Here is a 14,111-nt window from a genome sequence, read left to right on the forward strand (position 1 = left end):
TTTCATGATATTTGGATCCATCATTCCGATTTTTGTAAAAGATAATTTCGAACATATTAATTAGTTGATTCATTATGTCTTCAATGAAATCTGAATTTTCTCGATAAACTTTATTTTTGACTATTTCAGAAATTTGATTGATTTTTATTTCAATCAATTTCTCATTATGATTTATTTGCTGAATATTGTTGTTAAATTTATCAATTAGAGAGACAGCGAGAGAATTTTGCCTTATTATGTTCGATGACAATTTATCTTGATTTTGCTTTAGTTCTTGAATAAGTTTTTCATAGCGTTCGCCATCGCTTGCATCTAACTTGCCACTAACTGCTTCAAAAATGGATCTTAACCCATTGATTATTCCTCTTTTATTTCTCATCGGATGAGGAATTAGTTCTATCAGTTTATTTTCGACATTGGTCTCTATAAATTTTAATATTTTTAAGTAGTTGGACGTATCTTTTTCATATTCTGAATTTTTCGATATCAAATTCACAAGATTTTCAGATTTCATTTTAAGTCTATTGATTTCTGATATGATGGGATTCAAGTCATAGTAGTGTATGATAAAATGATAATATTCTCTGACCTTTGCAGTTCCAAGTTTGACCGGAATTAACCCAGGATTGTTTTTAAGGTTTTTGAACGTTATCTTATCTGGTGTCGCTAAGATTCCGGGAAATCTGCAATGATAAGCAAGTGTTAGTTGTCGAATGAATGAAGTCGTCTAATTGGACGTTTCACATTGTCCATGTGTACCTTTGCATGTTTCGTGGTAGATATCACTTTTCTGCGTTTGTTAGTCGTTTTAATTTCCTCGGGTTTCAAGAATTTATTTGCGTTATTTTGTCTCAGATGTTTTTTGGTGTAACCTTTCTGTTTAGTTTTAAATATTGCCGGGTCGTCTCTATTCTTATTAATTTTCTCAGTAATTTGTTGTTTCTTTTTAACTAAACTAGCATTAATTTGAGAGTATAACAATTTTGCTCGTTCTCTGTGTTGCAATATATAGTCATTCAATAAGATTTGATCGAGTTTAATATCGAATGGTTCATTGGAGGTTATATGTCCATTTATGATATCAATTGGTTTGAGTTTGGTAGCGGAATGAATTGAATGATTATAAGCTAAGATCGCGTAAATCATTTTCATTTTAATAGGTGTTTTTGAAAACCCTTTTGTATTAAGTAGTCGTAGATGTTCGATAATAATTGAATGAAATCGTTCAATAATTACATTCGACTGGGGGTGATTTGGGGAACAGAAGTGGACTCTGATTTTATGAAGTCCTAAAAGTTTAGTAATTACGGAATTTTTAAATTCGGTTCCATTGTCTAGAAAAATTTGTTTGGGTACGCATGGTGAGAAAAATAACCTATTAAGTTGTTAGCGATTTCTGTACCTGTCGTTGCGTTTAGGATATAAGATTGGGCGTATTTAGGAAAACTATCTATGATGGTTAAAAATTTTGATTTTTCGAAAGTAAATACGTCTACATGTACAATTTCAAATGGTTTTACGGCTGTTGGAGTAACATTCATTTGCATTTTGACAGGGTTTCTGTCGTGTTTGCATTGATGACATAGTTCACATTCATTAATGAAAGTTTGTATGGAACTTTTCATATTTGGCCAATAGTATTTTTCTTTGATTCTTTGTAGGGTTTCATCTATACCACGATGATTAGATTTACCTTCGTGATATTTTTCAATGGTTTCCTTGATATAATTTTTTCTCGTAATATCTATCAGTTTCTTTGAACATTTTTTTAACTTGATAGATGAATTTTTAAAGTATGTTTGTAGAATAACTGAAAATGGTTCATATATTTCAGGATTCTCAAAATACAAGTGGTATTGAATATCAGGACTAATATATTCCTTAATGAAATCTGTTACGTCCTTTTCAAAATTATTTTTTGAAAGCTGAACTAGTATGCGTTTTTTCTTTTCGAATAAAATTATTATTTTAGTTTTTGCAGGTGAATGTAGAACTGATATAACAATTTGATTTTGTCCGTAATCGACAGCGTAATCTACAATTGGGATGTTTATAATAGGATGTTGATTAGCGTTAGAGTGGATAGTATGGTTTTCGTCATCTTGGTTGACAGGAGGTGTTTCACTGTTGTTTTCAGTTATTGGTGGAGTATTTTCGGTAAATTGATTGATTATTTTCGATAGATGGTCGGTCGTTAATGATAGGTGGTTGGTTATTTTCGATAGAGTAGTCGTTTACAGTATTCGCTGTGTCATTGTGGTCATTACCAATATTGACAATCATGGAAAAGTCGTCTGAGTCCCGTACAGGTTCACCAATCGTTAGAATGTCATTGGACGGTTGATATATAGGAGTGTTCAAACTTTGGTCTGTTTGATTTATTGGTACAGGTTGTATTCCAAAGGAAGTGGTTGGGTTGCCCAGACGTGAGGATTCAACTATTATTTCATCTAGTTCGTCCCAAAATGATCTGGTTTTCTTTGTATGAATTTCTACACGGGAAAGTGCGTCCGCGTTTGTATTTAATTTCCCCCTCTTATAAATTATCGAAAATTGGTATTCTTCGAGCTTGATTCTCCACCTCATCAATTTTGAATGTGGATCTTTCAATGAAAATAACCACTGAAGTGGTTTGTGATCAGTGATAATATTGAATTTTCGTCCGTACAGGTATGGTCTGAAGTATTTTGTTGCCCATACGATGGCTAACAATTCGATTACTGAATATTTCTGTTCAGAATCGTTAAGGGTTCATGACGCGAGGCCACCGGTAGATCTTTTCCTATAGGGCCTTGCGAAAGGACGGCTCCCAAAGCTACATTTGAGGCGTCTGTTGTCAGGTTGAACGTTCTTGTGAAGTCAGGGTACCGGAGTATTGGTTCGTTTATTAAAATATTTTTGCAGGTTTCGAAACAAGTCAAAAATTCGTCATTGTGCTCAATTTTGGCACCCTTTTTCAAACATTTGGTAAATGGTTTTGTAACTTTCGCAAAATTAGGAACAAAACGTCGGTAGTAACCTAACAGTCCAAGGAAAGCTTTTATTTGTTTTGCTGTTTTGGGTAATGGAAAGTTTTTGATGGCATTTATTTTGTCAGGATTGGGTTTGACACCTACGGGAGTAATTATGTGTCCTAAATAGGCCACTTCTTTTCTCAGAAATTCAGACTTATCGAGTTGAATCTTAAAATTCGATTCTCTTAGTCTCTGGAATACACATCGAAGTATTTCCATGTGCTCCTGAAGTCAGGTTGAGAAAACGATGATGTCGTCTAGGTAGGCGAGACATTTTTCGTTTTGTATGCCTCTTAGGATGTTGTCTATCACCCTTTCGAACGTGGCTGGTGCGTTCTTCAGCCCAAACGGCATCCTCAGGAACTCGTAATGTACGTTTTCTGTATTAAAAGCTGTTTTCTCTATGTCCTTTTCTTTCATCTCTATTTGGTGGAAGCCGCTAGCTAGGTCTAATGTCGTGAAGTACTGACATTTTCCTAATTTATCGAGTAAGTCAAGAATATTAGGGAGAGGGTATTTATCGTCAATCGTCTTTTCGTTAAGTTTACGATAGTCGATGACGACTCTCACTACTACTCTCTTAGAATCAAGCATTTGTTTAATTTGGGCTTCCACCTCCTTTTTATGGATAAAAGGATATCGATAAGATTTTGTGTACACCGGTACGTCATCAGTCGTACGTATATGGTGTCGTATTTTGCTGGTAAATGTCAAGGGAGTATTTTCTTGGTAGAAAATGTCCGAAAATTCTTTACAAATTTCTAAGATTTTGGCTTTTTCTTCCGAATTAAGGTGGTTTGTTCTAATTTTTGTAAGGTCTAGTATGTGGTCAGTTGATACATTAACATTATTCAAATCAATGTTTTGCATTTCATAATTATCAAAAGTTTCAACATTTAATGGTTTGGAAAAGTCTAATGTCACTGGACTAGTGTTATTGTTTAAAATAGTTGTCAGCGCATATCCTTGTTTTGCGATAGTGAGACATTGCGGGATTTCGCAGTTATGAATTTTATAATGTGGAATTATTATTTCGCCGTCAGAGATAGACGTTTTTATTTTGATTACTTGTTCGGATCTAGACGCTATCGTAATCAGATTTAATTCATTGCTTGTCTTATGAAACAAAAGCTTAATTTTCGAGAATGGGGTCAATAAATATCCCTTATCAAAATTTATGCTGGCTTGTAAGATTTTCAACTTATCCAGGCCAATGAGACCATCAAAAATATTGTGAAATTTGAAAAGAAAGAATTTTAATTTCATTGATTTTGGCAAATTGAATATTTTAGATGCTGGAATGCTTGTACTTACTGTATTTATGTGAGGATTTCTGAAATATTGTAGACACAACAAATGGGTCATTTCTTATCAAGATTGGGAAACATTTGAAATCAATTTCAGGATCGATAAATGACTTTGTGGAACCAGAGTCAATCAAAATTTTAATATTGTATTCTGGAAAAACAATATATGACAATTCACTAGAGTTTGACGAGTTGAATGAAATTATTTGAGGGGTTTTTTAATTTTTCCGAGGCGCCTAATGAAAATTTACATTTTTATTTTCTGTTTGTTCTTCATTATTGATCATTTGAATTCGACATTCAGGGTTAATTTCTTGAAATTCGTCATATTCATTATATTGGTCTCTATCAATGTACTTATCAGTATCAATATATTGATTATGTTAGTCAGTGTCAACTTGTTGGTCAAGCTCATTTGTTTTAGTATTGAATAATTCTTCGCTTACAAAATTTCTTGGTCCGCGATTTTGAAAATATGACTGTTGTGCAGAATTGGGATTTTTGATGATATATTCACTGAATTGGGTTGAGTTCGAGTATTTCTTGTAGACGTACTCATTGAGGTAGGTCTTGGTTGGGATTCATTTTTTGGTTCAAATACACTGAAATTTTTTGGTTTGAATACTTGTGCATTTGTAAAATATTGCTGTGGTTGACTTCTAGGTCTTTGCTGTATTTGAACTGGTTGTGATGAAAAGTTCATTTGTTTACGAAAAAAGTTATTGGGAGTGTTCGAGTTGAAGTTATTATTATATCTTTGAATAGGTTGTTGAGAAATATTGGTAGGTCTTTGAGGTTGATGCATTCTTTGAGTTGGGTTAGATTTTGTACTGTTTTTATCAGAAAAATTTTGAAAATAATGTACATTTTCTTCTTGTATGACATACTGTAATGCTTCGTTGAGTGAATTAGGCTTCATGCATCTAATTGTAGTACCTAAAGGTTCTTTAAGCCCTGATAGAAACGTTTTGAGAGCTAAATTTTGGTATAAACTTCTTTTAAGTTCTTTAGAGGCATCTGTAGTTTCATGAACGTTAACAAAACTACAAAGCAATTGAGGCATCTATCGTAAAAACTTTGAGCATTTTCATTATTAGATTGTCTCAGCATTACAAGATCTCTATTGAGGCAAACTTCATCTCGTTGATCAGAAAAATTTCTAGTAAGAATATCTTTCAAATCTTTCCATTCTTTCGCACCTTGAATGTTAACTAACGTTTTGGCATTGCCCTTCAATTTGGAAATAATGGATTTTACCAAAAAATATTCTGGAAATTATTGGGGTTTGCATTGTCGTAGAACTGAGTTAAAAATTGATTCGCTAACTGAAAGGATTGTGAGGTCATTAGGGTTACCATCAAATTCAGGAATGCAGTTAAGGTATTCTGCTCTGAATTGATTCATTATTATTGATTGATTATTAGGTGAATTTATAGAATTGGTTGTATGTGTATGGGTGGATTGGCTAGAACTAGGAGTTAAAAGTAAATGTGAGTCAGTTGAAGGCGAATTTAAATTCAAATTTTCAAGATTGTTGATTAAATCGTCAAAAGACATGAACAATTGTACTTACAAAAGTATGAAAGCGACGTTTCGTACTTATCCTTTTATAAGGTCGACGACTGGCTAAGCGATTTTGTCTTTTCCAGGCCGTTGCTCCTTACAAATTCGGGCTATGTTGGTCCCAAATTCCGATGATACGCTCCTTGACAGGCTGTGTGCGGGTCTGCGATAGACTGGGTGTTCTGGTAGTTGAGAAGCCACTCCGAAACAGAAAGTCAAAACAGCGATGCACCATATTGATATCAGTTCGAAAATCAGTTAATCGTAGAAACGGAAATTGCTCGAACGATTCGAAACAATTCTGATAATCCTACCACGACTGCGCCAAATATATCAACGTACACGCAAAGTCACTTTTTAAAAATGTATTTTAATTACAAACTGTGAAAATTCGAAATTACAGAGATGTTTACGGTATGAAACCTAGCAACTGACTAATTTATAAATAATATAATATATAAATATATAATATATATAATTTATAAATGGTATTCATTCTTCAGGTCGACTCAGCAACATCAGCATAAAATGGCGTCAGCGATGCTGGATAAGCTCTTCTCCCTTAAGGTGGTACGATGTAATTCCTGGCTTTCTGGCGAACCATATTCAGGGTTAGAGCTATGACCTAGAATAGGTCACTGTTTTTTTGTGGCATCCGAAGTTTATCAGTGACAGAAGAGGGCGCATATTTGATCATCTCTGGAAATATCCCCATTAAACGGCCAAATACCAGACACCTTCTCGTAACTTTTCAACATAACGAAAGAGTGTGACGTGGCAAAGGTTAAATTCTTCCGCTGCTTGCCGTATGGATATGTTCTATTCTGTAACACGATTAGCAGATTTTCTTATAAGTTCGTCGTATGATCCTCTATTGGTTTTTCTAATTTTTTGAGGAAGCATTGAAATCTAAAAATTCAAATTAACATTATGTCACGTGTTACAATTGTACCGACATCACATTATAGGAAACTATGCCAAACAGGTAAAGACCACATTTGCTAAAATGGGTTCTTTTGTTTCATCTATCTAATAATCAATTTTTGGTAAAAGGAAACCAATTATTACCCATAATTGCTTGCAGCAAAATTAATTAAACTCCATTTGTTTTCAGGTATTGCATCACCTACTTGTTGTTGCTGTACTGTTCATAAAAATGGTATGTGAAAAATATTTCTAAGGGTTCAACTAAACTTTTAAAAGTAAAACAAAATATTTTTCCGTGTAGCAACATCAACGAACTTACTAGAAGCTTATCATCCGAATTTAATTGTTGGTATTTGGATGTTGGCTCAATCGCTGGCGATGAAAATAATGTTTCAAAGGATTTGGAAAAAATCATTAATTATTCAAAACATCTTGGACTTGAACTAAATTTTGAAAAATGCGAGTCGATTACTCTTTCAACTCCGAATAATATTTCCGAATCCATTTTGAAATTGGCTCCTGGCATAAGAATTTTGGAAAAGTCTAAATGGAGTCTTCTGGGTGCTCCTCTCTCTAAAGATTCACTTTCGGAACATCTTCGAGAAAAACGGGAATCACTCAAATTGCTGACCACCAGATTGAATGAACTTCCAAAACACGTTGCATTTTTTCTTTTGAAAAATTGTTTGGCGATTCCAAAACTCATGTACGCCCTCAGATGTTCCCCCACTTGGTCAAGTCAGTTAGAGCTTGACAAATTTGATAATTTACTCCGCCACACGACGGAATATGTTACAATCATTTCAATAATGATTCATGGCTCCAAGCAACTCTTCCTGTAAACCTTGGCGGATTAGGGCTACGTTCGGCTTCTTCCTTAGCTTTACCAGCGTTTCTGTCATCAGTCAATAGTGTTTCCGATCTTATCGATTCCATCCTTCTTTCCATATTTATCAATATCAAAGACGTTTTTTATTCTGAAGGTGAATCACTTTGGCATGCTGCAACTAATATTGCTCCTCCTACAGATAAAAAGAAAATACAAAGTGTATGGGACCGACCTCTCCTGAACGTTATAACTGATGTACTTCTGAAATCTACAAGTGTATACGATAAGGCTCGTCTGAAAGCAGCAATGATCAAGGAATCGGGTGCTTGGCTGAATGCTTTACCTGTTGCATCTCTTGGAACACTATTAGACGATGAATCTTTCAGAATAGCAGTAGGACTTAGGATGGGTTCATCTATTTGTGTTTCTCATACTTGTGTTTGCGGTAGTATAGTTGATGAGAAAGGTACACATGGTTTGAGTTGCAGGAGAAGTGCAGGGCGTATATCTCGACATCACCAAGTGAACGACATATTGAAACGAGCTATGTTGTCAGCGGATGTTCCTGCAATTCTGGAACCCTTAGGTACCAGTCGAGATATTGGTAAACGACCAAATGACATGTCTCTCATACCATGGAAATACGGTAAACCTGTGGTATGGGACTTTATTTGCGTTGACACGGTCGCGGCTTCCCATCTAGCCGAAAGTTCCAAGTCTGCTGGAACTGCAGCATTGTCTGGCGAGAAATTGAAAAGGAAAAAATACCAAAATCTTGGAAACAACTATCTGTTTCATCCAGTAGCGGTTGAAACTTTTGGTGTTTATGGCCCGGAGTCTCTGTTATTCGTTCATGAACTCGGAAGGAGAATAGGCCAAGCAACGAAAGATTACCGTTCTACCTCTTTTTTGATAGAAAGAATTAGTATTGCTATTCAACGTGGCAATGCTGCTTCAGTACTTGGAACTATTCCTCCTTCACATAATTTTGATGAGATCATGCATTGCCCTAATTTCAGTACGGAACTGAAACCTCTTCGAAACAAGCCGAGATATGTGGATATTTATCAGTCTCCTATCAAGGGTAATTCACAAGTGATTGATCCACCTTCTTCTTTTTCAGTGCGGTCAGTGGACTCAGGTCATTCTTGGCCCCAAAAAATGAGTTGCATTCCTCGTAGAACTGGTACCATTTCAGTGGAAGCGCTTCTTGAAGCAAGAGCCGAATCGATCCCTCTACGAAACCCTTTTTCACTTGAAAGGATCGATCGCAGTTTGAGAAATTGTTCTTATGGAGATTCTGTGAAACGTGTTCTTCCTTACGAATCAGTAGAGAGTTGTCCTGAAAATCTAGAGAAGAAAATTGGATTGGATAATTTAGGAAACACTTGCTACATGAATAGCATTTTACAAGTGTTGTTCATGACGAAGAATTTCAAGAACGAAGTTTTAATGATGAACGAGAACGGGAATGTTTCCTGCTTATTCATCAAACTCAAACAACTGTTCATGCAGCTGCAGTTTCGTAAGAAGGTATCATCTTTCCCTCTAACCGATTTCCTGGAGTCTGAAGTCCACTAGATACTCGTTAGGACAACAAGAGGATTGTTCCGAATTCTTGGGGTTCTTGTTGAATAATCTTCGTGAGCAAAATAATACCAAAATCAATACTCCCAGCCGCTCTGGACTGAATGATTCTGTACAACATATCTCGTCTTGTGTTTGTAAATCTTTTGCTGGAAAAATCCTCACTTGTTTACTTTGTGGTAAATGTTCAAGAAGTACTGAAAACTCATGTGAATTTCTGGAACTTCATCTAGCTTTTCCTAATACGACTAATTACCAGTCCGTGCAAAGCTTATTGTTAAATCATCTGAAAATTGAATTTTTAACAGGTGATGATCGACTGTATTGTCAAACATGCGCCAAACTAACTGGCTGTTATAAGGAAACAAGTATAGCTGAGGCACCAGTCAATCTAATAATAACACTGATGATTTTCAAACAAGACTCAACCTCTAACGGAAGCAAGAAACTCTTTAGAAGGTTCGAAATAGATGAACATTTCAACCTAGCAGACCACTGTTATAATATTCATGCAGTCATTATTCACTGTGGTTCTGGCGTTGAATTTGGTCATTATTACGCTTTGGCCAAAGAAGAAACGGACTGGTTTAAGTTTGACGATAGTCGTGTCACGAAGTGTTCTGGCGATGCATTGAATTTATTGGAGCTTCTGGAGACACCCTACATTTTGTTTTATGAGAGAGAGGACATTGTTAGATCAAGATCTTCAGATGATGTGGTGCTGCAGGTTTTTTCGGGTTTTCCTGCAGCTGAAAAAGCAAATGCGCCACTGGAATCAAAGAAGTCGCCCCGGAGCGCCAATTAATTTTTATTGTTGTATTTATTTTATTTTTAAAATAATTGAATGTCCGTGTAGTATATGCTACCCTGGAAGAAATAATGTCACAATTTTTATATTTCTCCTATAGCAACATCAACCCAAATTCTTGCATTTTTGAGTTGTAATGTTATTCTTTCCAGAATATGGTGTGTCAATGTATATGATCATCTAACTATTTCAACAGTCAGATAGCAATTAATATTGAGGGATGGTGTGTACATAAATACACATACAATACACATTCAGCTGGTATGATGCAAAGAAGAAAAGAATATTTGGCGGACTGAAATTAGCTGAAGTTCTGCTCGGTAAGAAATTAATGTAAATTGGTAGATATCATGATATAGAAATTATATAACATTCAATATAAAATAGCTGCTAAGATTTTAATAATAATAATGTTTATTCACAGAAATACAATTAAATTCACCTAACATGAAACAATTTGTGAGTAATCATTGAAAGTTGCAACAATATGCAACTTTTATGTGATAAAATCAATAAGTTTTAAAAGTAAAGAAGGGATAAGCTGAACGTATACATTGTCACCCATTAAAATCAAAATTAATATTACGAGTGTGCATAATCTAAAATTGGAATGTTCAAAATACATACCCAAACTTAAACAAAGACTCAAGAATGAATATATGGCAACAGTAAGTATTAATGGAGTTTTTTCTAACACCTCGACACGTGTCGAGGAGTTAAAAATAACGATTTGGAGTTGGGAAAAAACTCTAGTAATATTCACTAATACACCAAAGGTTCCAAACAGTGTATCATAAGTATATGGCAAGAGAGCAATTTTTCGAAAATAATAAAGTAGAATTATTTCAATATTTTTTTTATGGCAATGTCGGGCACAAATAATAATTTTCAATTATGGCTATTATATTTTTTCTGGATTGTTGGAGAATGAATTATTTCACCAGTTTTTTTTTAATAAAGAGGATTCATTTTTAATTATGCCTGGTAAAATTTTAAAAGATTTTGGACTTTGAAAGAGATAATCTTGTTGACCTACTGATTCATTCATGAAGGGTGAAATATACTTACTTTTTTGTCTGGTTGAATAACTGTGGTCTAGCATGACCAGGTCATCTTTTTTCTGGTACTGTTATTGTTACTAATTGAACAAAGTAGATTTGTTTTGCATGAAATATTTCAGTATCTTTGTATAAAAGGTTATCGGATATCGTTGGCTCAAAAACATTATTTGGGATAATCACAAGAGTCTCAAGGTTACATAGGCATGTTGTTTTTGAGAAATTGATAGATAACTTTCTCAGTTTTCATTTTCAAATCGAACCAGTTTTAGCCTGTGAACCTGATTATTTCTCCATTTTTTCCATTTACAACTGTTGTTTTAAAAAATGACATGAATTGAAATCTGAGTATAATTTGCAATGATTGGATTTTTTAAACTTTTTTCAAGTTGAAAAATGATATATGTCTACCTCTTATTCTTCCTCTAAACTACTTTAATAAATGATTGGCAAGTAAAATGCCTTCACTTTTAACCAAGTCAATTTTCAACCTATACACAGGATATATGAAATTTAGAAAGAATGATAACTTTGAGTTTTTCCACTTTCTCCTACCTTCTCAACACATTAAAGTTGATTTCCCGTCACTAATGATTTTATGTCATTTGCAGCTGCATCAGAAAGAAATAATCTCGCAACTAGTAACAAAGAAGCTGAGGAAACAATAAAAAATGGCTAAGAAGAGCTGAAGAACGCCATACTTCAGAAACAAATAAAAAATGAATATATTTTTTTAAATATTTGCATTAGAGGTTGATTTCATTTTATTTTTGTCATGAGTTACCGAATATGTTGAGTTTTTTTGATATTTTAATTTGTTTTGAGAGTGACCAGTATTATTTTGTTTTAAATTTATTTTAACAAATACAAGTTTTAATTAATAGGAGCTTTGTTTTATTCTATGAAAATATCAGACTTCCTTAATGAACGTTCTATGGATATATATGACGAATATCCTATGGAAGTCCAAGTCAGTATCATCCGAACATCTTATGGATATCCATATCAAATATCAATTGGACGTTCATGACGGATATCTTATGGAAGTCCAAATCAGTATCATCCAAACATCCTGTGGATATCCATATCGAGTATCCATTGGACGTCCATGATGGATATCCTATAGAAGTCCAACTTAGTGGCCTCCGAACATCCGACATGAAACGGATATCTTATGGATATACGAGATATCCGTGAAGGACATCCACTGTATATCCCCTGGACATCCGTGTGTTTATTGGGTAGTTACGCGTCCTCCCCCTTCTCTTGTCTAAGAAAACTATGATTTATTTGGGTAAGCAGCAAATTCTTTGCTGAGTTTTATTTATAAATCATCAGGGAATATTTACAAATTATTATATATGATAATAATAAGATATTAATAATGAGATAGGCATAACTTACTGTTGCGGAACGGCTAACATACTCATTTTTATTTTCTTAATTTTGCCTCACCCTGTACCCTCAAAACGACTTCAATATGATTGCGCCCTCTGTGGTGTGTTGGAGCGATGAAAAGGGACGAACATTGTTGTTGTTGCATTGGTTTTTTATGTGATTGATTGTCCGCCATTCTCGACTGCCCAGTTCAACTGTGAATTATTCGTTTTTTGCTGATAATATTTATGTTTATCACACCGCATAATATCGTGCTTCTTGATACACGGATTAGCTTCGATTCCAAGAACTGGTACCAATCTCAGGACTCTGATGAGACAGTCGCAATCCACTCAAGGTAAGTCGTCTTTGAGGGATTTACTTTAACATTTGTTAAGTATCATAACGGTATACAGTCCCTACTGTTCCTATTACCGTTCCGTTACAGTGAGGTTAGCAGTTTTGAAATTTGTGTTTACCAAACAGCACATGTCAGAGAAGATAAAATCATTTTATAAACAGCAAAGTTAAGAATATTCATAATTGCACATAATATGTGAAGCTTTCTATTTTCACACTACACACTACCATATCTCAATAGTTTACACTTGAAAAAAAAACGTGAAAAGTAACCATGTAATTTTAACGAAAAATGAAATTTGACAGACTGTCATAGAATTCGGAACTATCTTCTTCTTGGCTTCAGCAACAAAGGCTATCTGGCCTATAGTTAACAAATATCATTTTTAAAACCAAATTTGGGCAAATTTCAACTCCCTATGAAACGATTCAGTATTTAATCTATTTTCTGAATGAGAAACTGTAAACAAATTTTACTGTATCGTGTAATACAGAAACACAGATATTGATTCGGAAACTAAATGAAAAATTGAACATTCAACATTTTTCATTCCGATTATATTGGAGCGCGTGCGCATAAATATGTCAATGAATTTTTAGGGTTATGAGGTTATGATTGTGATAAATATCGGTGTTTTCAAAAGATAATATAATGTAAAATACAGATAATATTACTCATATATTTGATATATCTCCTATAGGTTAATCTGTCGTTAAAATGGTTTAGTCGTCTGCATATATTGGTACTTTGATTGTAGAATATCAGAAATACCACTACTTATATGTTATTAAACACCCATTATACCACAATAAAAGTACTCGGGTATATGCTTTGACAAAGATTTGTGAAGTAAGTGAAGTGAGACCAAAAAAACTGTAGAAGAAATTGAGGCTAAATTCTATAGCCTACGAACGACATTCTTTATTGAGAAATGAAAAGTGAAAAAGGCCATCAAAAGTGTAGCACAAAATCCACCTTTGTGAGAACTCATTGTAATAATATAACAAAACGATATTATACTATACACTGATCACAATACAATCCAAGTTAACCAAACAATGTTTACTGATAATCTAATGACTCCAAATGAAATAAAAAAAATACAAATTCACATGTTTTCACAAGAAAACTAATGTTTACTATTTCTGAATAAATGGGCAGTGTTGCCAACAGGTCAATATGAAATTATCTGAGAAATTAGAAGTTGAATGTATTTATAATTTTAGTAGAGCATTCTCTGCAATTCCTGAGATCACGTTGACTACATTATTTTGACATTT

General features: G+C 34.1%; 1 protein-coding gene across 1 annotated transcript; it reads left to right on the forward strand.

Moving 5' to 3' along the window:
* Positions 1–4,328: 4,328 nt before the first annotated feature.
* Positions 4,329–11,976, forward strand: LOC141480307 (uncharacterized). The gene is made up of 2 exons (XM_074170219.1): positions 4,329–10,355; positions 11,705–11,976. Exon 1 carries the CDS (start codon positions 7,947–7,949, stop codon positions 9,219–9,221), a length of 1,275 nt encoding a protein of 424 aa, XP_074026320.1. The 5' UTR covers positions 4,329–7,946; the 3' UTR covers positions 9,222–10,355; positions 11,705–11,976.
* The last annotated feature ends 2,135 nt before the right edge of the window (positions 11,977–14,111 follow it).

This window comes from Leptinotarsa decemlineata, unplaced genomic scaffold (genome assembly GCF_025532065.1).
Source record: "Leptinotarsa decemlineata unplaced genomic scaffold, Ldec_3_MD MMD2_P_RNA_scaffold_7, whole genome shotgun sequence".
NCBI classification, from domain to species: domain Eukaryota; kingdom Metazoa; phylum Arthropoda; class Insecta; order Coleoptera; family Chrysomelidae; genus Leptinotarsa; species Leptinotarsa decemlineata.